Source organism: Pseudorasbora parva, chromosome 7, assembly GCF_024679245.1.
Source record: "Pseudorasbora parva isolate DD20220531a chromosome 7, ASM2467924v1, whole genome shotgun sequence".
In the NCBI taxonomy this organism is placed as follows: Eukaryota; Metazoa; Chordata; class Actinopteri; order Cypriniformes; family Gobionidae; genus Pseudorasbora; species Pseudorasbora parva.
Window position 1 is genome coordinate 36997822 of NC_090178.1, and position 26157 is coordinate 37023978.

The 26157-nt window shown below is 39.5% G+C and overlaps 1 protein-coding gene across 1 annotated transcript; it reads left to right on the forward strand.

The window, feature by feature from the left end:
• On the forward strand, positions 1-25593 carry si:cabz01093077.1 (C-C chemokine receptor type 4). Its single transcript, XM_067449812.1, has 3 exons — positions 1-103; positions 17486-17619; positions 23765-25593. The coding sequence occupies exons 2-3, from the start codon at positions 17597-17599 to the stop codon at positions 24795-24797; spliced, it is 1056 nt and encodes a 351-aa protein (XP_067305913.1). The 5' UTR covers positions 1-103; positions 17486-17596; the 3' UTR covers positions 24798-25593.
• The last annotated feature ends 564 nt before the right edge of the window (positions 25594-26157 follow it).

A 26157-nucleotide genomic window follows, 5' to 3' on the forward strand; every position in this document is an offset into this window, starting at 1 on the left:
GTAAGAATGTGCACTGTAGTATAATCTCTTTTCAAAGACAGATTGTGGAGAAATTCAAAATTCTAATAGATTGCACACCCATAGTTGGAACTGAACACCACAGGTAGGTAGATCTTCTCCAGGAACTTGATTGAGCACTCTTATATCAATGCCTACTGTAAACATATGCCATCCGGTAGGGCTGTGAATCTTTGGGTAGAAAACAGATTCAAGAACGATTTTTGACAGTTCAGAACATTTTGAGATGATTCACATCAAAATTCGATAAGATTCATTTAACTGAATTCGATTATGTCTTTTTTTTTTAATATACAAAGCTTCCCATCAGGGTGTAAATTCCACAGCGGCCTTCAGAGATCAGAGAGTGGGCAAAAACCCCATTAACACTTTACAATAAGGTTAATTAGTTAACATGAACTAATAATGAACTGCACTTATAAAGCATTTATTTATCTTTTTAATGTTAATTTTACCATTTACTAATGCATCATTAAAATCTTGTTAACATTAATTAATGCACTGTGAACATGCACAACTGTATTTTTATTATCTAAAGTTAATAAATATGAACTAATGCATGTTAACTAAATGCATTATCTAATGTTAACCCTGAAGTCCCTGATGACCTCCTTCACAGTTTGTCTGCTAATCTGGAACTTTAAACACTTGCTGTGCTCTGGGTTAATTCTGACGAAGAATCTGAAAATAAAAACATTAGGCTATGCATACCCTATCCAAGAAAAAAATACCTTTTTTTTTCCATTGGATCAGTAACTACTAGAGATTTTTGGAATGTAAGTGCAAGATGCTTTATATGTGAAGTAACCCTTAATATTGGCATCTATTGTGTATGTTGAGTGCTTGGATCTTACCGAGCATGATGAGTCTGGGAGTGTTTGGCAGGGAAATTTGTGCCTCAGCGTTTGCTTGGGTGGAAGTTTCTTGTAACACAAAATAAAATGAGAAAACACTTTTAGAAATCACAAGTTCAATATTCATAAGAGAGTGTGTGGCAATACTGTAAAAAAATACAATTTCAAATAATTTTTTATTCAAAGCTAACGTTAGCTACTATTTAATAAAATAAAAGACGTTATAAATGTAATTTCGCCAGATAAGACAAATATTAATACAATATATGCTCCCAAAAGTCGGGAATGGCACTTAAACGGCTACCGCGCCAATAAATACAAAAAATGAGACAAAAAATACTGTAGAATTTACCCGCCATTGAAAAAAGACCATGATGCTTTGCAGATCTACAGCAACATGCTGTATACAGGTTCTACAGTAAGTATTTGTTCATTTCACAGTAATAATGCTGTGAAAACTACAGAAATTGGTTACAGTGTTCCCATACACACATACAGTGGTCTAAGTTCAACATTTTGATGTCATTTTACAGGAAACCCTTTGGAGTTTCATAAAACACTTCTAAAAGTGATAAACATGTAAGTATATGTTGTCTAAGCTGTAATAACTCCCCAAAAAAGGCGGTTTTTGATGTTTTTTTTTCAAGTTCATTTTTGAAAGTATGTAACTCAGGCCCTGTGAGCTCTAGGAAGCTACAGAAGAAGTTTGTCTGTGTCATGTTATGGAAGGATATCGCGGACAATTTTCAAAAGGAATTGCAAACTGTATTTGCAACTGCGTTTTCAATTTGTGGACGCAGAAAATGTGACATAATCCAAACGCAATTGCAAATCGCGCATTTCCGTTTGCATTTCCGTTTACGCGAACGCACAAGGACTGCCATATTTCAAATGGAAAAGCAAAGTCTGTTTGCAATTGCATTTCCAATGTCTTACAAGTAATGACCCTGCCATTTTGGAATAGTAATAGAAAATCACCTATTTGCTATTTCATTTCCTCTGTGTCCTGCAACAACCTGCACAAAATTCAAACTGAATCGCAATCCGCTTTGCTTTTGCATTTCCGATGTCAATACTGTCATCTGTCAATCAATGTCAAGGGTGGGATTATGCTGTGGGGCGTGTTTGCGTTGGGAATTACGTCACTCACAGTCGACGGTCAAGAGGTGAATTACTTGGAATAACCTGAACAATGGAAGGAGTTGGTGAAATTGTGGAGGACCTTTTGATACTCGCGCAGCAAGTTGAAGATAGTTCGCGCTCAACAGATTTTCTCTTACTCAGAAGCCATTTAGTTTTGGATCATTTAAATGAGTTTGTGGCCTTGACCAACAGCAACATGAGTGATGTTGTCTTCTCCAACCTCAGGGAAGTAGCAAACAGGCTTTTTTTGAAGGACAGGACAACTAAAGGACCAGGGCATCCTTTGTTAGACATACCACAGGGGATGATTGAGTACTACGTGACATGTGGTTACTCATGTGTCCAGCTTGCGCGCCTGCTTGGAGTATCTGAGCGAACCATACGAAGAAGACTGGAACAGCATGGATTAAGGTAACGTTACTTAATTTTAATAAATGTGTATTAGCGAGAGAAAAGTAGAATGTATGATATGGATGCACTGTACAAATAACGAATAAAAATACATACAATATAAAACATAGACGGTAGCTACTTTTGTCACTTCAGGCCAAGACATTAATTTAAAGGAAGTGTATGTAAGATTGTGGCCAAAACTGGTACTACAGATGTATCCCCTCTCCCCCTGACTCGAGGTTGCCAGATTGGCTGCAGGATCAGCAGGAACGTTTGTAGATCTGCAGCTGTGGTAACTAGAGCAGATCTGGCAACCAGGATGCCCAAACACTACTGACTTCGTGATTGGTCGATAGGTGGAGGGCGGAGCTTCAGGCCAAAACACAACATGTCAACATCAACATCAGTTGACGGCTGCAACAACAACTTTAAATGACAATATCCTGGCCGGACTACTGTTGTCAGTGATATAAGTATTTGAAATTAACATGATTTATTAATGTCTTGTGATATATCAGGGTCATTTTATGATTCATTGAAATACATTTCTTACATACAGTTCCATTAACTTAGTATGTTATGATTATTGCCTTATACAAAATTATATGCTGCTAGTTAATTTCTCATGACCCTTTAATTAAGAATTTCTTTTCTCCCCTCAAACTTCCCTCCAAAGGGCTAAAGATTTGTACTCCGATGTCACTGATGAAATATTAGACAACACTGTTGCAGAAAGACAAAGACATTACCCAAACGCTGGGTACAGGATGATACATTGTCATCTTCGGGCACAAGGTCTTCATATTCAGAGTAAGAACAATTTTACAATATTTGGAGTTTATGCTTTGTAAACTAGAAAAAATTGTTGCACTCCAAACAGACAAGACATTCTTTTGCTAGAGGTACGTAAAAGGAATACTTGAACGCAAGCAAGTTAATTTCCTGTTATCCCCCTGTAAAGCTTGCTGCTTTGAAACAATCTGCATTGTATAAAGAGCTATTATAAATGAAGGTGACTTGACGAGCAAGAGAGTTGCTGGCCGCACACTGAATCTAGTACAGTCAGAGTGAAGAAGTCTTGTAAAATATTTTTTAACAAATTGCATTGTAAGAAAAAAGTGCATGTGAATTCAAAATGGGTAAAGATGAGCAAGCTAACATTTTAGCACACTGTGGACTGCAACCTTCTTGCTAGTTTTCGAGTTTACACTTTTGTTTTTAAAATGATTGTCTGTCAAAAAAGTAGTACATTGTGTAAATTGAGTTTTTTCATCCTTTCTTGAGACACATTCAGCTATTTTTTATTACATGTTCAGGTTTTATTGGTTAAATGCTTGAGTACTAGAATGTGTAAAATTTTCTAGTTAATTACAGAATCTGAAATAAAAAAAATCATAATATATATTTTGCCTTTTTTTCATTTAAGCTTCAAGGGTGCGCGAGTCGGTGCGAAGAGTCGATCCACTTGGAACTCAGCTGAGAGCGTTGTCAATATGCACACGTCATCGTCATCAATACTCTGTCTCAGGACAAAATGCAATGTGGCATATAGATGGAAACCACAAGTTAAAGGGGGGGTGAAATGCTGTTTCATGCATACTGATCTTTTTACACTGTTAAAGACTTGGAATCCCATACTAAACATGGACAAAGTTTCAAAAGTTAAGGTGGACGTTTCATGAGAGTATTTCTTTGTCAAAAATACTACTTCCGGTTAGTCATAAGTTTCGGCAAGTTTTTTGCGATCATGCGTCCCCTTTGACGTTAATGGGGGCGGAATTTCCTTGTATGGGCCTTACGGACAATTCTACCGGAAGCGCGTGAGAGAGACAGAGGGAGAGAGCGAAAGTAACAGGCTACGCCCATCAAAGCGCTGGCTTGTAGGATGCGCTGCACAGGTGATGTGCACATAACAATGTCACCAAAAAGTGCGTTTTTGGTTGCCAGACCAAGACAGTCCTGCACAGATTTCCCAAAAACCCCGCGGTAAGGCAACAGTGGATGGAATTTGCTTTTCCGGATCAGCAACTGAGTTGCGCGAATGTTTATATCTGTTCGCTGCATTTCGGTGCCGACTGTTTCATAAACAAGGCCCAGCTCGACGCCGGATTTTCCGATCGCCTAATGCTGAAGGATGGAGCAGTCCCAACGATAAAGGTCCCAACGTTAGAACCGCAGGCGGTGAGTAAGACTGCTTTAAATGTCTGTGTTTTTGCCTATGCTCATCAAGAAGCCCAAACATGATCACGTATAGTTAATTGCTTCAAGTAGCGCATGCGATGTGTAGTGCGTGTACATTTGTTTAGCTGGCCACTATATGTGTAACTTTATGTTTGTGTATTGTAAAAGCACTCCAAACAACAATACACAAAGAGTGGGGAAATATGTTGAACTAAATAAGCGCGCTTCTTCATTCAAATGCGCTACTATTCCGTGTCTTTCTATGTAAACACTAGCCTGCCGTGCAAAACCAGTCCTCTTACTAACGTTACAATTGTCTACACAAACCACGCGTAAACACACACACACACACACACACACACGTGCACAACTGCACTTCCCACATATACACCTTCAAAGACAAAAATACGACGATATAATTCAAGTATAAATATGTAAATAACACAAGCCGCTAAGCATATTATATAGTTAGTGTATAACTTGTACCACATAGAGACGTCCTGCTCTAGTCGTTTTTGCTGCTGCTCCTGTTCAACTGCAGCCTCTGGGTCTGATTCCGGATCATAGATGTATGGCTGTATCTGATTAAAAGCCATATTTTTATTTTGAATAAAGTTTTTCCCGCTGTTAGGGATGAGACAGCTTTACGACGCACTCGACTCAACACAATAACATCGGCGTGCACTCGTCATTATTTAGCTCCGCTCACACGATACGCCCCCACCCGCTCGGCTTTTTTCGGAAAGACTCGGAACAGCGCATCTTTCTTATATAATTATAAAAAAAATAAAGACTTTTCGGAGATATGCAGGATGCAATGCTACTCTATAGGTACTCAAGATTGACATGACACTGACTGAAACTGAGTGTTTCACCCCCCCTTTAATAAGGTATTGGTAGTCTACACTTGGGCAAATTTCTGAGACAGTATAAACATGAAGTGACATGGCATCTGGCGCACAGAAGCCAATGGCACATCCGGTCTTCATTGGCATGTGCCAGTGGATAGTTGCATGTGTCACTGACATATTGCAACACACTGACACCGAAATTACATGTATAGATATATAGTAACAAACACATCAATCAGTTAAGACATGAAGTAGTATGATAAATTATGTTTTTCATTTATAATCTGAGCTCAAAGATAGTAGTGTGCTTAATGGGTACTTGAGCTTAAAGGGCTGGTTGCATGCGATTTCACTTTTTTAACTTTAGTTAGTGTGTAATGTTGCTGCATGAGCATAAACAGTATCTGCAAAGTTACAGCGCTGAAAGTTCAATGCAAACGGAGATATTGTCTTTTATGGCAATTTATTGCGTACAAAAACGCCCGTTTGGACTACAACGACCTTCTTCCTGGGTTGGTGACATCATAAACCCTTACTAGTCACCGCAGACTTCTGCCTTTAATGGTGAGGGGCGTGGCGTTTCCAGGGCAACCTGTGCTTGGCACTTCAGCCAATAAAAATACAGGAAACTACATTTGGCCATTTAACCTATTAAATCTAAGACTATTGTGTTTTTCGGAGGGTAGAAGCAGGAAGCAAACTGCACCTCATAAACACAACCAAGCCTAGAAAAAAAAAAAAACAGGACCACCCCTTTAATAGGTACGTTTACCCTAATAAATGCAATTATGATACATTAGACAGGGTTTTCAAACTTCAAAAATAATTTGAATGCAGGAAAACCCCTGACATGGGAAGTGATCATAATGTTGTTTTCTTTTATGTATCTGATCTTTAATTTAGGTGGAGGTTTGTTATCCATGGAGGAATTGATGGCTTTAGCCGATTAATTGTTTACCTAAGTGCTGCGACAAACAACCGGGCATCAACTGTTGCTGACAGTTTTATTGAAGCAGTTCAGAGATTTGGACTCCCCTCTCGAGTGCGCTCAGACAAGGGCTTGGAGAACATTGAAGTGGCACACTTCATGGTGGAACATAGGGGAGAGAACCGCAACTCACACATAACTGAAGGACAATCAAAGGTGCTTTGTGTGGGTGGGAGAAAAAGTTAAACAGATTTAATGAAGAAGTCTGAAATTGTTGCAATGTTGTTTCTGTAGGATTGAAAGGTTATGGAGGGATGTCTATGAACAGGTCTTAGACCTGTTCTACTGCCTGTTCTATGGAATGGAGACTGAGAGTTTACTGGATCCAGACAATGAGGTGCACCTATACGCACTGCACTGGATTTTCCTGCCTCAGTTGCAAAGACATCTTAATCTGTTCCAGGAGGCTTGGAATAACCACAAATTAAGGACCACAGGGAGCCAATCCCCTCTACAGTTGTGGACAACATTTCAAAATGCTAATGATCCAGACCAGGTACCTTTAGTTATGGCAGTTTGTAATGTAAACATTTTACAATGTAATTTACCCATTGTTTTAAAGGTGAGTGAAGACTTCGGTATAGACTGGGAAGGACCATCATGCAGTGTTGAAATGGAGGGAGTTGCAGTCCCACAAGCACAACTACAGAGAGAGTTGACTGCTGCAGAGATCGATACCTTGCCCGATCCAAATGTACTTTTTACAGAAACAGTGGATGCTTACTGTGAAACAGTGCAACATGTAACTTGTTTATTGGGATAGTTGAAATGCTCACCCATATAATATGCTTGTACAATGAATTTATTAATACACAGCACAAATGTACAACATTGTGTTTAATCCATTAACAACTGTAGCCACTGTAACTACCTTTGCTTAGACAGAAAGTACAAAAATGTAAAAAACAGAAATAAAATGCCAATACTGAGATTTCTGACTGATTCCATTGTATTTTTCTACAAATATCAGCACATTAACAACAGTTTTAAGAACTTCATTTTAAACTAAACCAAAACCAAAAGTGTTGCTGGACACTGCTGCGTTAAGATCAGAGCTGAATTCTTCATAATTGATGTAATGTAATGGGAGTTTAAGTGTCTCCCTGCATGTTGAGGCAGTTGGCATTCTGATATCAGATGACACTTCCACATACAGTTCTTGTGGTAGGCTTGTCCATCCAACCCAAAACTCAACAAGGTTTTTCAGATCTTGTGGTGTACCTGTTTTTTGTAATGTAGAAAGTGTATTAGAATTTATGCTAATTGAATAAATGTAACTCTTAATGACATTTTAATATGATTTAAATCTTACAATTAAATGACCACACAAAACCACAAAATATATCTCTAAATAAATGTACAAATGGCAAATCAGTTTTTACCTTGCTCTATGTATTGCCGGAAATAGGATGTAATTCTGCAGCATGTTTCAAGACTGAAGTTCTCCTCATCATCGCTGTCAGGATTCGGCCAAAATACTTTTTCCAGGATCATCTAATATAATGTCACAAAAAAAGCAGTAGCTTAACCACTAGTGGTACACTATAAAGGTACGTTCCATTCAACAAAGTCATTACACAGTGTTCCCTACTCCCTGAGTAAAGTATGATCACTTGCAGTGGACTGCGCTGACAATCGCAAAAAAATTTTCTTTCTTTTCCATGCGCAGCACAGTAAACATTCCTGAGGTAAATATAAAAATAATTATAGGCCTCAGTTGCTTCTAAAAACGTCTCATTTGTTTACATATTCATACAATAGAATACTTGACACATGCACACTGATGAACGCAGAGGATAGAGTTAAACAAACGTAGTGTCTGGGTTTTTTTTTTTTTTTTTTTTTTTTTTTGCCCAAGTCAACTTGTGATTACTGAACACCAGAAGTTAGTTATTTTTGTCTATAAAGTGTTAAATATGGATTTTTTTTTCTAAATTAAACACACCACTTTGCTTCAGAAGGCCTTTATTAACCCCCCGGAGCAGTTATATGATGTATAGATGCACTTTTATAAACATAATCAATGCTATTATAAAGCTTGGAAGAGCCAGGACATTTTTAGTACAACTCTGTGTTCGTCTGAAAGAATATCATTTACACCAAGAATGGCTTGAGCGTGAGTAAATCATGGGCTAATTTTCCTTTTTGGGTGAACTATCCCTTTAAGATGGCTGAATACCCTATGAATTCCACTTGGCAGTCCACTTACTGTCTAACCCTGCGTCCCAATTCGCATACTATCCATACTAAATAGTACTCGAAAATAGAATTAGTATGTCCCAAATCGTAGTATCCTGAAAAGAGTATTCCAAAGATGCCCGGATGGTTTACTATTTCCAGTCAGAATTCGAAGTATGGATCGATGGCCACTCTAACGGCTGATATTACCCACAACCCATTGCAAGTTGAACGAGGATTCGATTAGAACTATAAACGCGGATAAAAAGTGTTAAAAAACTACAAACATGACGGATGTGTGAGTCCGACGGTTAAGTACAGAGGTTTAGATAAAGGGGTTTGAGTGACCAACTATCAGTATTTAACCCGAAAAAATATATATTTATTCAGTGTTGTCCACATTATATTTCACCTGCAGCAGCATTGTGAACTTTTGTAATGACACATTTGGCCATTAACTTTTTAATGCATCATTATATTTAAACTGCAAACACATGAGGGGAGTCTCTGCATTAAAGACCAACACATGGCAGATCAACGTGTGGCTACATTTCTCTCCGATATGGTAGGAGATTAAACTGAATGTGAAGGATTTGAACTGTGACGATGACTGACGGCAGTTAAACGGTGACTGGATGCACGTAACTAAGCGACAGAGTCCGTTAAAGATGACGAAGTAGTAGGTCCCAAAGCTTGCATACTTTTCTGTTACACACTCAAAAGTATGTACATACTTTAAGGACGTAGTATAAGGAGGCGAATTGGGATGCAGCATAATAGAATGCACCTTAAGACTACACCCTGGAATTAAAGGGATAGTTATTTAATTCTGTCATTTGTTCACCCTCAAGTTGTTCCAAACCTGTATGAGTTTCTTTGTTCTGCTGAACACAAAATAAGATATTTTGAAGAATGTTTGTAACCAATCAGATAGAGAAACCATTCACTACCATAGTATTTTTATCCCTACTATTGGTAGTCAATGGTTGCTTCGATCTGCTTGGTTACAAACATTCTTCAAAATATCTTATTTTGTGTTCAGCAGAGCAAAGAAACTCATACAGGTTTGGAACAACTTGAGGGTGAATAAATGACAATTTTCATTTTTTGGTAAACTATCGCTTTAATGCAAAACATTTATTTAGCATAGTGTGAACACTTGAATTCAAGAAAAATTCTTAAAATTTAGTCACAGTCTCAGATATGTATCCTATGACTTTCTTTCAACAAATCAAGTCAAACTAAAGTTAAATAATTTTTCAGTTTTTTAGGGTCATGCAATGAAAGTTATAGACTAACCAGTTAAATTCTAAAAACAAACGAGGAATAAAGTAATCTACAATACTTCGGTTTTGAAATTCATGTCTTCAAAAGTAATATGAAAGGTGTGGTTAAGCAACAGATATCGTGTTTAACCCTCTTTGGGACAGGGAGGAAAATCTATGATCATGTAGACTTAAATATTATGGAACTATACATGTTGGAGCTTGAGAATGTTTGCTCAATTCATTTACATTGTGAGGACGTACAGAACTGAGCTATTAAAAATATTCACTTGTATTAAGCAAAAAAAGACACACACACACACACACACACACACACACACACACACACACACACACACACACACACACACACACACACACACACACACACACACACACACACACACACACACACACACACACACACACACACACACACACACACACGAGGGCATGAATGTGAGTAAAGAATGAAAAAAAAAATCTGCTTACTAAGGTTGCTTTAATAGAAGTAACTATAGATTATGCATAATCACTACATAGAAGGATGTGTAAGTATATCTAAATATCCATTTTGAAATAGTCGATGCACATGATGGTGTGTTACCTGTGCATCAATTGTCAGAGAAGATGATCGTGGGAATAGGACTTCAATGAGAGAAGGGCATTCCTTGACCATACGCAAAACTCCAGTATCCTTCAGTCCTTTTTTCAACTGCTGCATCTGTTTCTCTCTCCAACCAATGACCTAAAGTATTTAATTTTTGCAATCTTTCATAAATAATTACAAAAAATATTTAAAATAAAAAGATGTTTGAAAAGGGTTGCAGCATGGTGAAGAATACTTTGGGCTAGCCACAGTCTGTTATCCACAGTGACCCGAGGCAGATCCCAACTGACAGCCAGGTCATTCACTTTTGCACGCTCATCATCAGAAAGTGTATTTGGTGTTTGGAGCTGTAATAAAATCAAAGTTAGAATTTTTTTTTAGTTAAATTATTCTCATTTTCACAGTCATTTTTACTTGTACAAAAAGATTATCAGAGGTAGTTTAATGTTGTACATACCAGATGGACAATGTCAATTACATCTGTGTCAGGGCAATCTTCCAGTTCAATTATGACTGTCTCATTCATTTGTCCAGTTATTATTCCACACATAGCAGGGCTAAGTCCAGTCAATAAGGGACCACCATTAATGAATGAATGGCCAATCATACGTCCGACTATGTGGAACAGGTCACTATCCAGCAGAGATCGGGAGGTTGATGGCACCAAATGGTCTTCTTGGCCGGTGAAAAATAAAGTTTTGCCACAGTTGTCTAAAGTGAGAAAATAGAACAGTTTTTTAGACTTTGTACAAATGCCAAGGTAGCAAAGTTGTCATGTCAAGACCAATACATTTTATTTTATGATAAAAACAGCCATCAATTTAAATATAAATGACAAGAGTATTTGGCTAAACCATCCCTTTCATAATTATGTAATGTTTAAATTAAAAAGTAGCGTTTCACACCATCTCCAATTGCTGCATCACCTGAGGTAATGTAAACAGTATCAATATACAGGCAGTGAATCCACAATATAAACATACAGTGATATTGCCATACTGTCTGCTTAAATAAAATGTGTTTATATTTAAAGAAAACTTAATTTTACCCCTGAGAATGACGGAAAATGGACGAGCCCAGTTGCCAGGTTGTGATTTATAGAAAGTAAACATTTCTCTTTCTCTTTCCTGTGTACTGCTGCATAGGTTCAGTCCTGCAGTTAGACTTTCAGCAGATTGTCTTTCAGCCATTTCCAAAAGTCCCCTTCTGTATTGAAATGCTGCCTTAAAAACGTTTGGCTCAACTTTCCACTCTGAGAAAAAAGGTGAAAAATACAATTTGATAACCTGGTAGTCACTATTCACAAGACTTTTCAAAGGGAGACAGACATTTTGAGAGTTTTTTTTCTAGCTATGCTCTGATATTGAGAAAATAACCTTATTATTGTACAGATTGCAGGAGACATCAACTAAATCACCTTCATTGTCTCGGTCCCTCGCTTCTCTACTTTGATCAATTCCCTGTCTGATGATGCTGCTCCTGGAGGTTTGCTGTCTGCTGCTTCTTGGCAATTCCTCACTGCTGTCTCTTGTGAAATCCTGTCTGCTGCTGTCTCTTGTGAAATCCTGTCTGCTGCTGTCTCTTGTGAAATCCTGTCTGCTGCTTCTTGGCAATTCCTCACCGCTGTCTCTTGTGAAATCCTGTCTGCTGCTTCTTGGCAATTCCTCACTGCTGTCTCTTGAGAAATCCTGTCTGCTGCTGTCTCTTGTGAAATCCTGTCTGCTGCTTCTTGGCAATTCCTCACTGCTGTCTCTTGTGAAATCCTGTCTGCTGCTGTCTCTTGTGAAATCCTGTCTGCTGCTGTCTCTACTGAAATTCTGTCTGCTGCTTCTTGGCAATTCCTCACTGCTGTCTCTACTGAAATCCTGTCTGCTGCTGTCTCTTGTGAAATCCTGTCTGCTGCTGTCTCTACTGAAATCCTGTCTGCTGCTTCTTGGCAATTCCTCACTGCTGTCTCTACTGAAATCCTGTCTGCTGCTTCTTGGCAATTCCTCACTGCTGTCTCTTGTGAAATCCTGTCTGCTGCTGTCTCTTGTGAAATCCTGTCTGCTGCTGTCTCTACTGAAATCCTGTCTGCTGCTGTCTCTTGTGAAATCCTGTCTGCTGCTGTCTCTTGTGAAATCCTGTCTGCTGCTGTCTCTTGTGAAATCCTGTCTGCTGCTTCTTGGCAATTCCTCACTGCTGTCTCTTATGAAATCCTGTCTGCTGCTGTCTCTTGTGAAATCCTGTCTCTTGTGAAATCCTGTCTGCTGCTGTCTCTTGTGAAATCCTGTCTGCTGCTTTCTCTTGTGAAATCCTGTCTGCTGCTTCTTGGCAATTCCTCACTGCTGTCTCTTGTGAAATCCTGTCTGCTGCTGTCTCTTGTGAAATCCTGTCTGCTGCTGTCTCTTGTGAACTCCTGTCTGCTGCTTCTTGGCAATTCCTCACTGCTGTCTCTTGTGAAATCCTGTCTGCTGCTGTCTCTTGTGAAATCCTGTCTGCTACTGTCTCTTGTGAAATCCTGTCTGCTGCTGTCTCTTGTGAAATCCTGTCTGCTACTGTCTCTTGTGAAATCCTGTCTGCTGCTGTCTCTTGTGAAATCCTGTCTGCTGCTGTCTCTTGTGAAATCCTGTCTGCTGCTTCTTGGCAATTCTTCACTGCTGTCTCTTATGAAATCCTGTCTGCTGCTGTCTCTTGTGAAATCCTGTCTGCTGCTGTCTCTTGTGAAATCCTGCCTGCTGCTGTCTCTTGTGAAATCATGTCTGCTGCTTTCTCTTGTGAAATTCTGTCTGCTGCTGTCTCTTGTGAAATCCTGTCTGCTGCTTCTTGGCAATTCCTCACTGCTGTCTCTTATGAAATCCTGTCTGCTGCTGTCTCTTGTGAAATCCTGTCTGCTGCTGTCTCTTGTGAAATCCTGTCTGCTGCTGTCTCTTGTGAAATCCTGTCTGCTGCTTCTTGGCAATTCCTCACTGCTGTCTCTTGTGAAATCCTGTCTGCTGCTGTCTCTTGTGAAATCCTGTCTGCTGCTGTCTCTTGTGATATCCTGTCTGCTGCTTCTTGGCAATTCCTCACTGCTGTCTCTTGTGAAATCCTGTCTGCTGCTGTCTCTTGTGAAATCCTGTCTGCTGCTGTCTCTTGTGAAATCCTGTCTGCTGCTTCTTGGCAATTCCTCACTGCTGTCTCTTGTGAAATCCTGTCTGCTGCTGTCTCTATTGAAATTCTGTCTGCTGCTTCTAGGCAAATCATCACTGCTGCTTTGGGAAATTTGGCATTCCACTCCCTCCAACCTGCTTTGTTAAAATAAAATAAAATAAAAACACATGACAAAAATGAAATAATATATAGACAAAAGGCAGGTAGAACTTATCTATTTAAATAACTACTTATTACACTTTTAACAGGGTTGTATGAAGGTGAATTTACAACCTTTTAAGACCAATGAAAGAATTTATTTCACATTTCAAGTAAACGCATCTTGATTTGATGTTTTAAATTTGTACTGGAAAGCAAAAATCCTTTGGAAGAACGTCACTGTTTGCAGTGCATGCAATTACATTTAGAGCCCTTTCCTATGAAATTCTCTCATTTATATTTTAGTTTTTTAATTTAACATTTTCTGGACTCTGCTTAAATGGTTAAAATAAAATAAATAAATTTAGTTTGTTATTGATTTTTTTTGATGCTTCAAAAACTTCATCAGATCCTAAAATGAATCCATATGAATCAAGCGGTTTATTCCAAATGTTCAAGAAAGAAAGAGACTTGATCGCTTTATATGATGAGTGAAAGTCTTGCGGGTTTGGAGCAAATTTAGTGTGAGTAAATGATTACAGACTTAAAATTTTTGGGTGAACTATCCCTTTAAGTGTACTGACCTACTTTTGATTTATTCATCCAAAATTTGGGGACATTGCGCATTATACAGTAAATGAATTAAATTTTTATGACTGTATTCTGCAATTGCATCCATGTTTTCTGCATATCAGAAATCATAGGTCCCTAATTTAAAGACAATATATTGAATTTAAGACTTTATGATTCAATTTAAAACATTTTTAAGGCCTTAAATTGTGGAACTTAAAATTAAAACTTTAAGACTTTTTAAAGACCCACAGAATATGTATTATTTAACATTCTATTGTTTAATTCCAAAGTTTTACATGCATCACTTACATTTCACAGTGGTCGACATGTTTCTGCATTTCAGCAGCATACATTTTTTCCTGGCAGTACAAACAAGGTACTTGTGGCCCTTGTCCGGATATTCCCTCAGAATTATTGCATGTGTCCTATTATAATAATATATAAAAACATAAAATAAATAGTCAGACGTGAAAAATCTTAACAGACATTTTCCATGCTTTATCTTTACAGTTTACCTTCCTGTAAGCTAAGGTTTTTTTGGAGAGGTCTGACGTAAATCGTTCCAACTCCTATACCAAGGCTACTGTTGCTTAAATACTCTGCAGAGTATCCCTCATTAGGACAAGGGATAACATCTAATGATTTTGAACGAGTAGTACCTCGAGTTTTCAAAAGCTCATAGCCTCCAGCATCTTTGAGCTTCGGATACTGTTTATAGAGGTACTCCGTAAAATCCTCTGGCTGACAATATTTATCTGAAAGACAAACAAAATGTGCAACAAAATATTTTAAAAATAAAATGTATTTAAATTATTGTGAATAGAAACAATTATGCATTGACATTCTATTTGATAGAACTATTTTATTTCACACTGTTACAAGTTACCTGGGAAAACTACCCCCCCCCCCCCCCCCCCCGAGTGTATGTTATGGACTTCTTTGCTGGCAGAGGTTGGTATGACCTCTTTCGTAAACCTCGTGTTTGCGAATATGGGGCGAACAACCTGCTCACTTCACTGCGTGCACCTTGGAAACATTTTAAAGCAAGGACATAATATTCAAATTTAATATTTGATACAATAACAGTTGTCAAACGTGTTCGGTTAAATTATCAGTTAGCAAGCTTCAAAGTTCTGACCGGACGAGGATTTTACATGTCCGAGAAAGTATATATTATGCAAAATAAATATTTGAAAATAATATTTAAAAAAAAAATTGAATAATGAATCCTCACCCTGACCGTCACTTGTGCGTATGATCGACGGGGAAGGAGTAACGTTACTCGATGCAATCCCTGACACTGAAGAATCTGATGTTGAATGCTCCAGAGCAGCAGCTGCCTCTCGCAGCAGCTGGGGGATTGATTTCTCCATTACCAAATTAACTTTAAATGGGAATTAATCATGAAAAGGCCCGATCTCCTGGTCAACATTTCCGTCAAACCGTTGAACGCAAGGCCTGCCAAACGCACCACGCGGTCGACTGTGAGTGACGTAATTCCCAACGCAAACACGCCCCACAGCATAATCCCACCCTTGACATTGATTGACAGATGACAGTATTGACATCGGAAATGCAAAAGCAAAGGGGATTGCGATTCCGTTTGAATTTTGTGCAGGTTGTTGCAGGACACAGAGGAAATGAAATAGCAAATAGGTGATTTTCTATTACTATTCCAAAATGGCAGGGTCATTACTTGTAAGACATTGGAAATGCAATTGCAAACAGACTTTGCTTTTCCATTTGAAATATGGCAGTCCTTGTGCATTCGCGTAAACGGAAATGCAAACGGAAATGCGCGATTTGCAATTGCGTTTGGATTATGTCACATTTTATGCGTCCACACATTGAAAACGCAATTGCAAATACAGTTTGCAATTCCTTTTGAAAATTGTCCGCGATATCCTTCCATATCATGTTGTATGCAAGATGTATTCAAATGGGTCTAAAGGGGTGACCCCCCCCCTACCCTCTCCTTACCCTGCTACCCCCTCCACCACCCTCCCCCCACCATATACAGTGATATAAATGCAATATTCCAGTGTCATTGAATTAATTATACATGCTGGAAGCAGCCCAAACTGTCTGCAGGGTCCTAGAGCACACAGGGCCTGAGTTACACACTTTCAAAAATTAATTTATATAAAAAAATCAAAAGCGCCTATTTTTTTTTTTTTTGGGGGGGGGGGGGTTATAACAGCTTAAACAACATATACTTACATGTTTATCACTTTTAGCAGTGTTTTATGTAACTTTAAAGGGTTTTCCTGTAAAATGACACCAACATTTTGAACCTAGACCACTGTACGGGAGGCTTTTTAATTTGGGTAGGCCAAATCCAGGTGGAAATAGCACTAGAGTAATTTAGTGTAAATACATTACTTTGTGTGAAACAAATGCCAAAGTGATGCATATCTCCAGAAAGTAGAGATTCTAAGCTTTCAAATGGTACCACATATCCTCCTCCACAGACATTTAAAATTGAAAGTATATACAGGACAATGTTAATACCAACCCTGTACAGGGTCCGTGGAGTTAATTGTGTTTGTCCTTTTTTTTTTTTAAAGTGTAGTATGTTTGATTTTCATACTAACAACACACATCCATAGTACAGTATATAGACTTTTAATGTTCTTGAAATAAGTTTCGAACCAAATGTAGTACCTACTATATGGCAGCATCTGTTCAGCGTGAAAAACTTGTTAGGCTTGCATTCAAAACATCAGTTTGTCTTACAAATACCATGACGAGCAGGAAAAAGAGACCAATTCTGGAAACATTCATGTTCTAACAAACATTAGTTTCACATGTTCTTTATTTGTTCAATTCCTGAAAACTTACTCACTGTTGAAGGTGAAAAAAGCACAAATATGGTTCTTGTCATCACATTTTTCATTGTGGAATGTTTTTTAACATTATCTAAATGTCCTTTCAAGACATTCACTGTGGGTGGGGGCAGATATTAGCGTTCATTCAGTAGCTGTCACACAGTTAAATGACTCACATTTATTGTTTTATCTCCTCCTCGGGAATTTCTTTTTTGCATCCAAACCAGCAACCTCAGTGCGGTGACAGGAAATGTTTTTAGATGTCACCTTCGCCTTGCAAGATACAGTTATGCAGAAAAGCACACTGACACATGCACATGCTTCATTTTACAGGAAATTTGCTGAAGGCAAATGTACAGAAAGAGGGTGAAATTGATTAGACTTACTTCCATTAACACATAAGTCTCATCATCTCAACAACAAGAGTGACAGCAGTTTGTGATAATGACTGAATCCTATGCCAACAGGTAAACTGATTTTTTTTTCCTTAAATTTATTGTATTTTAATAATTTTATGGATTAACCATTACAATTAGATCCAGCATTTAAATGGATAAATGGATCAATTACTGAGACTGGCTCTAAAATGTAATCCGTTTCTTGACTGAACAGTTTGATAGATTACATTCAATGTTGTTTATGCAATCATTCTACTCAGTATTGGGATTGGGTTTTGTTCATTCTTTATTTTGTACTGTGCAAGTACTGTAATTCACAACATATAGTAGATGAGATCACAGACACTGATGGTATGATAGTGGGATTGTGGTGGGATGTTTCAGAAGTATGTGGTTAAACAGCATACTACGACCTCCTGTTTCTACGTACTAATATTTGAGAAAAAAAAGAGGTCGGCATGTGACCGCTTTGAGGTTTTGTTTAGTAGTACCTTCAAATTGTTGTCACTGTCTACAATTGAACATTTTCTAGTGACCGATCACATATACTTTTTTAAGTTGGTCAATTTGAATTTATGTGAATTGATGCAGTTTGATTCACAAAAATTCAATTTGGCCAACTAAAAAATTTAGATTTGATCAGTCACTAGAAAATGTTCAATTGGAGACCTGATTTTTTTTTTTTTTTTTTACAGTGTAGACGAATTTCTCATATCCATACATCATGAAATATAAGACATCCTTGTTTTATTATATAAATTTGACTGCTCTGTTAGCGTATCACTGCCTGTCATTATAATGCAATTACATCATGATGAAACTTTGCCTGATAATCACAGTAATGCTTTATTTAGATGACCCACATTAGACATTTTAGCTAACACTTTATTTTGATGGTCTCCAACTGACATTCTACTGACTATAAATTCCTTTACAGCGACATGTTAACTTATTCTATGAACCTGAACTCTTACCTAACAATCTACTAATATGAGAGTTAGTTGATATATTACAGTTAGTAGAATGTCTAAAGTGGACCATCAAAATAAAGTGTAGCTCAGTGGCTCATAGAAAAAGATAAAAGAAAAAGAATATAGTTACTCTCTACAAATTATTATGCATGATTTATGGAAAAAGTACATGAAAGTAAATTTGGACTTATTTTCTGACTCAGTTTCCAAATTTTCAGAAGTCCCCATAATGTAGATTTGCTAATATATGCATTAGAACTTTCTGACACCTACTTTCACATTGTGACAGTGTCAGACATTTACACTCCCAATGTCATTGTTCTCTGTGGTTTCAAAAAACATCTGATATCATACATAACCACTGCATGCTAGTCAATTGAGTGGTCTCGGTCCTCAAAAGTGTTCTTAGTTTTATTAGTTGTGCATGAGAACAACAGACATTTTGTTTTCAAACTGCTTTTAACTCATAAAAAATGTGGCACTAATATAGTGATATCAAGTAAAAACAGCATTAAAACATCATTACAGTTTTTTTTTTGTTGCTAAAAACTGTTTGTCCAATCAGTTGTCACATTTTCAAAATTCTAAACACAAATAGCACAGCATCGGTCTTTGGTGGCCATACCATTCACACATTTCATGTCGTTTTCACACAATATGCAGTGAGTGAACTGTGACGATTTCCACAATGCTTACATATTCTTAACAGACAAGCTATACCTCCCAACAAAATGATGGATTGTTTTTGTAGCATTTACGAATGTTAACACACAACAAACCACAATAGCAAAAACAATTTTCCAAACCTTAGATACAGTATAAAAACCTCTGCAACGATACCAGTTAAAAAACAACATATCAGCTGATAATAAACAAACAATTGAGTAATTGACACACAGCTGAATGCAGTCTGGCTTAGAATCAGTGACAGGTTTTTTTTCTTTTCTATTACATTGACACTTATACAGTAAAAGGGGGACTTTTAGGAGTAATGTTTTTGGAAACAGAAAAAGACAAACAATGTAATGTCTGGACGAGGAAGAGTTGGAGCAAGGGGCCCGGTGAAAGATGCAGTGAGAGATGCAGTGAGAGATGCAGCGAGCGGTGCAGTGAGCGGTGCAGGAGCAGTGGGAGATGCAGTGAGAGATGCAGTGAGAGTTGCAGGAGCAGTGAGAGATGCCGTGAGAGATGCCGTGAGAGATGCCGTGAGAGATGCAGTGAGAGATGCAGTGAGCGGTGCAGGAGCATTGGGAGATGCAGTGAGAGATGCAGTGAGAGATGTAGTGAGAGATGCAGTGGGAGATGCAGTGGGAGGTGCAGGAGCAGAGAGAGATGCAGTGGGAGATACAGTGAGAGATGCAGGAGCAGTGAGAGATGCCGTGAGAGATGCAGTGAGTGGCGCAGGAGCAGTGGGAGGTGCAGTGAGAGATGCAGTGAGAGATGCAGTGAGAGAAGCAGTGAGAGATGCAGGAGCATTGAGAGATGCAGGAGAAGTGAGAGATGCAGGAGCAGTGAGAGATGCAGGAGAAGTGAGAGATGCAGGAGCAGTGGGAGGTGCAGTGAGAGATGCGAGAGCAGTGAGAGATGCAGCGATAGATGCAGGAGCATTGAGAGATGCAGGAGAAGTGAGAGATGCAGGAGCAGTGAGAGATGCACTGAGAGATGCAGCGATAGATGCAGTGAGAGATGCAGGAGCAGTGAGAGATGCAGTGAAAGATGCAGGAGGAGTGAGAGGTGCAGGAGCAGTGAGAGATACAGGAGCAGTGAGAGATGCAGTAGCAGTGAGAGGTGCAGGAACAGTGAGAGGTGCAGGAGCAGTGAGAGATGCAGGAGAAGTGAGAGATGCAGGAGCAGTAGGAGATGCAGTAGCAGTGAGAGGTGCAGGAGTAGTGAGAAATGCAGGAGCAGTGAGAGATGCAGGAGCAGTAGGAGAGGCAGGAGCAGTGAGAGATGCAGGAGCAGTGAGAGGTGCAGGAGCAGTGAGAGATACAGGAGCAGTGGGAGGTGCAAGAGCAGTGAGAGGTGCAGGAGCAGTGAGAGATGCAGGAGCGGTAGGAGAGGCAGGAGCAGTGGGAGGTGCAGGAGCAGTGAGAGATGCAGGAGCAGTGAGAGATGCAGGAGCAGTGAGAGGTGCAGGAGCAGTAGGAGAGGCAGGACCAGTGTGAGGTGCAGGAGCAGTGAGAGATGCAGGAGCAGTGAGAGATGCAGGAGCAGTGAGAGGTGCAGGAGCAGTAGGAGAGGCAGGACCAGTGGGAGGTGAAGGAGCAGTGAGAGATGCAGGAGCAGTGAGAGATGCAGGAGCAGTGGGAGGTGCAGGAGCAGTAAGAGATGCAGGAGCAGTGAGAGATGCAGTGAGAGATGCAGTGAGAGATGCAGGAGCATTGAGAGATGCAGGAGAAGTGAGAGATGCAGGAGCAGTGAGAGGTGCAGTGAGAGATGCAGGAGAAGTGAGAGATGCAGGAGCAGTGGGAGGTGCAGTGAGAGATGCAGCGATAGATGCAGGAGCATTGAGAGATGCAGGAGAAGTGAGAGATGCAGGAGCAGTGAGAGATGCACTGAGAGATGCAGCGATAGATGCAGTGAGAGATGCAGTGAAAGATGCAGGAAGAGTGAGAGGTGCAGGAGCAGTGAGAGATACAGGAGCAGTGAGAGATGCAGTAGCAGTGAGAGGTGCAGGAGCAGTGAGAGATGCAGGAGAAGTGAGAGATGCAGGAGAAGTGAGAGATGCAGGAGCAGTAGGAGATGCAGTAGCAGTGAGAGGTGCAGGAGTAGTGAGAAATGCAGGAGCAGTGAGAGATGCAGGAGCAGTAGGAGAGGCAGGAGCAGTGAGAGATGCAGGAGCAGTGAGAGGTGCAGGAGCAGTGAGAGATGCAGGAGCAGTGGGAGGTGCAAGAGCAGTGATAGGTGCAGGAGCAGTGAGAGATGCAGGAGCGGTAGGAGAGGCAGGAGCAGTGGGAGGTGCAGGAGCAGTGAGAGATGCAGGAGCAGTGAGAGATGCAGGAGCAGTGAGAGGTGCAGGAGCAGTAGGATAGGCAGGAGCAGTGAGAGATGCAGGAGCAGTGGGAGGTGCAGGAGCAGTAAGAGATGCAGGAGCAGTGAGAGATGCAGGAGCAATAGGAGAGGCAGGAGCAGTGAGAGATGCAGGAGCATTGAGAGGTGCAGGAGCAGTGAGATGTGCAGGAGCAGTGAGAGATGCAGGAGCATTGAGAGATGCAGCAGCAGTGAAAGGTGCAGGAGCAGTGAGAGGTGCAGGAGCAGTGAGAGGTGCAGGAGCAGTGAGAGATGCAGGAGCAGTGAGAGGTGCAGGAGCAGTGAGAGGTGCAGGAGCAGTTGGAGAGGCAGGAGCAGTGAGAGATGCAGGAGCAGTGAGAGGTGCAGGAGCAGTGAGAGGTGCAGGAGCAGTGAGAGGTGCAGGAGCAGTGAGAGATGCAGGAGCAGTGAGAGATGCAGGAGCAGTAGGAAATGCAGGAGCAGTGAGAGATGCAGGAGCAGTAGGAGATGCAGGAGCAGTGAGATGTTTGGGAGAAGTAAGAGATTCAGTGAGATGTGCAGGAGCAGCGAGAGATGCAGTGAGAGGTGTGGTAGAAGTGAGAGATGCAGTGAGAGGTGTGGTAGAAGTGAGAGATGCAGTGAGGGGTGTGGTAGAAGTGAGAGATGCAGTGAGAGGTGTGGTAGAAGTGAGAGATGCAGTGAGGGGTGTGGTAGAAGTGAGAGATGCAGTGAGGGGTGTGGTAGAAGTGAGAGATGCAGTAAGATGTGTGGGAGAAGTAAGAGATGCAGTGAGAGGTGCAGGAGAAGTGAGAGATGCAGTGAGAGATGCAGGAACAGTGAGATGCAGGAGCAGTGAGAGATGCAGTGAGAGGTGCAGGATACAAGGGTGAGATTCATCGGCCTGCCGGGGGTTTGTGAGACCTGGCCCATACGTGTCTGAGTCCTGCGTGCTAAAGGTATGTTCTGTTAGACACGTACGCATAAGCAAAACGGTCTATAACAATGCAGTACTATTACATATAAAAACACGTTTTACTCACATAAGTGTGTTGCACCATTCCTGTCGGATCCACTTCATTAAAAATAAACTTCAACCACTAAGTGAGTTCAGATCCTAATATTAGGATCTGAAGGAAGCTTATGCAGCGACTGTGTTCTTCCAACCAGGAATAGCACAATGTCTTAATCTTCCTCTTCATGTTTATTGTTATTGACCAGCTAGCACAAGCCCTCCATGAGTCAGTGGGCGAGTCTGCTGTATTAGACGTGCTGTAGAGGCGGTGTTTCATCGTGCACTAATGTCAGTATTAAGCACAGGACCGTTTGTTGAGCCTGGTGTCTATAAAAGCTTTTCTTTGACTAACAAGGAAGTTTTCAGCTCTGAAACTTAGAGGATATTCTTATATTACCATGACCTTTTATGTATCAAAAGCACAAGGAAAAGTTGATTCCTCAATTCATTACCCCTGTAATATATTACAATAGTTTTTGTGTTCCTTTTTTCCCCTCAGCAAATATTGATATATGCAATTTGATAGTCAGCATGTTAAAGGGTTCAACCAAAAATGAACATTCTGTCATTAATTACTTACCCTCATGTCGTTCGACACCCGCAAGACCTCTGTTCATCTTCGGAACACAAATTAAGATATTTTTGTTGAAATCCGATGGCTCAGACAGGACTTCATTGACACCAATGTAATTTCCTCTCTCAAGACCCATAAAAGACACTAAAGACATTGTTACAAAGTCTATCATTACAGTGTACCGATTTATGATTCAGATCTCATGTCAAACTGCCAAACTGCTGAAATCACATGACTTTGGCGATCTGAATCATGAATCGATACACTGATTCATAACCGTTTGAATCTTTGTTTTGAAATCGGCCCAACACTATATAAGTCGTTATTTCGTTTATTTTTGCACACAAAAACTATTCTCATTGCTTCAAAAAAATATTATAGAGCAACTCTAGTGAGATGGGCTTTGTAAAGATGTCTTTAGTGCCTTTTATGGGTCTTGAGAGAGGAAATTACATTGGTGTCAATGAAGGCCTGTCTGAGCCATCAGATTTCAACAAAAATATTTTCATTTGTATTCCGAAGATGAACGGAAGTCTTATGGGTGTCGAACGACATGAGGGTAAGTAAATAATGACATAATGTTCATTTTTGGGTGAACTAACCCTTTAAGCTTTTTTTGTTTGTTTCTTTCTCATATTTCACTAAATAACATACTGTTTGTTACAGGATGGAAACAACATCATACTATTACGACGATGCCGAAAACACATGCGATACTGAAGATCCTCTCCTGAATTCAAATCTCAAAGCAGCCATTTTCTACATCGTTTTTGTGCTTGGCCTTATTGGTAACATGACTGTCTTATGGGTCCTTTTGAAAATAATGCATGTGAAAAATATGACCAATCTCTGCCTGCTAAATCTGGCCCTGTCAGACCTTCTAATGGTCCTCTCGCTGCCCTTCTGGGCTCTCTATGCTCAGGGCCACTACTTAGAAGCCAACGGAATATGTAAGGCTATGGCAGGTACATACCAGGTGGGATTTTACAGTGGGATCTTATTCGTGACCCTGATGAGCGTGGATCGCTATCTGGTCATCGTACATGCCGTTGCGGTGCTGGGAGCGAAGATGCTACGTTATGGAATTGTGGCGAGTCTCGTTATATGGATTGTTTCGATCTGTGCCGCCCTTCCAGAGGCCATCTTTGCAGCAATGGTCAAAGAGGACAAAGTGACCAGCTGTCAGCGAATTTATCCTACTGGGTCATCCAAGAAGTGGAAGCTTTTCCGTAACTTTGGTGAAAATACTGTAGGACTGTTCATCTCTTTGCCCATTATAGCCTACTGCTACATCAGGGTCCTAATGGTTGTGATGAAGACAAAAAACTCGAAAAAGGATCGGGCAATAAAGCTCATCTTAGGCATTGTCATTGTGTTTGTGGTTTTCTGGGTGCCTTACAATGTGGTGGTGTTTCTGAAAACTTTGCAGCAACTCGAAATTCTATCTGAGTCTAGCTGTGATAGTACTATGAACATGGCCATGGAGTGGACAGAGTTGATCGCACTCACACATTGCTCTGTAAATCCGGTGATTTATGCTTTTGTTGGAGAAAAGTTCAGGAAATGCCTTATAAGTGCGTTTTCAAAGTATATTCGATGTGTGAAGACCTACAAGTCAACATCTACACACTCAAAAGTTTCAGAAAATGAAACTTCCAACACGGGTCTTTATTCTCCCACCAAGAGTACACCTGTTTAAAGTTTTTTTTTTCTTTTTTCGTTTTTTTTAATGCAGAAAGAAAATTAGGTGGCCTTAATTACATATATACTAACATTTAAATTAATAATTTGATACAATGCACTTATTGTGTACATACATGTTTTTATATTGTACTTACATTTAAAAAAAATACCTGTATGTCTGTAATTCCTTTCTGTAGTTACATTTATAATTATACTGTTGAAACTTCCCTTACTCTTTACCTTTAAACTTACCCATACCAGCACACCTGTCCCCAACTTTACCCATATCCCATCTCAATATCAGAAAAAGTGTTTTTCAATACAATATGAACACAATTGAAGTACATTGAACTTATTTTTTTTTATGTGAGTACATAGTAGCTAAGGCCACCTAATATAAATGTAAAATGTAAATATAAAAACATTAATCTTCATTCAGTGTAATGCAATTTAACATTTGTTGATTTAATGATGGTGATATCGCATCCGTTATTCTATCTCAATTAGTGAAGACAACCACTGTTGTGTAAATAAAAAATAATAAAAAATAAATAAAAAAAAATCATCATTCCAGGACATTAAAATTCCTACCTCAGGTTGGTGGAGAAAGTAATGTTTTCTGCATTCTAGTCTTTGTGAGTAAACTAATGCCTGTAGAGTATTAAATATGTTATGTTTTTATGTTTGCTAAAGTATGCCACCTAAAGTATGCCTCAATATCTATCACCATATGACCTGAAAAAAAATGTAAAGGGTAAGTTCACCCAAAAATGACATGTTTGTCATTAATTACTCACTCTCATGTCGTCCCAAACCCGTTCATCTTCGGAAAACATATTAAGATATTTTTGATGAAATCCAAGAGTTCTCACACTTCTCCATAGACTGAAACATAATTAACACTTTCAAGGCTCAGAAAGTTAGAAAGTTGTTAAAATGGTCCATGTGACTACAATGGTTCATACATGTTATAAAGTGAAAATATATATTTTTTTTCCACTGGCATTCATGCAAAAACAAACAAAATTATTAAACAATATTTTCTTTTCCATTCCAGTCTCCTACACGATTCATGTTAGCACCACGAAGCATGCATGTGATAATGGGATTGGCCAATAATGAGCCGGCATTTAGCTATAAAACACAGAAGCGCTGTACTTTGCGAATAGCCCTACAAAATTAATAGCGTAAGAAAATGACAGGAAAGAGAAGCGATTGCTGAATAAAGTAGTTATTTTTACTTGTTTTTGCGCACAAAAGGTATTACTGTTGTCGCATGGACTATTTTAAAGATGTCTAACTACGTTTCTGGGCCTTGAAAGATGCAGTTACGTTGCTGTCTATGGAGAGGTCACAGAACTTGGATTTCATCAAAA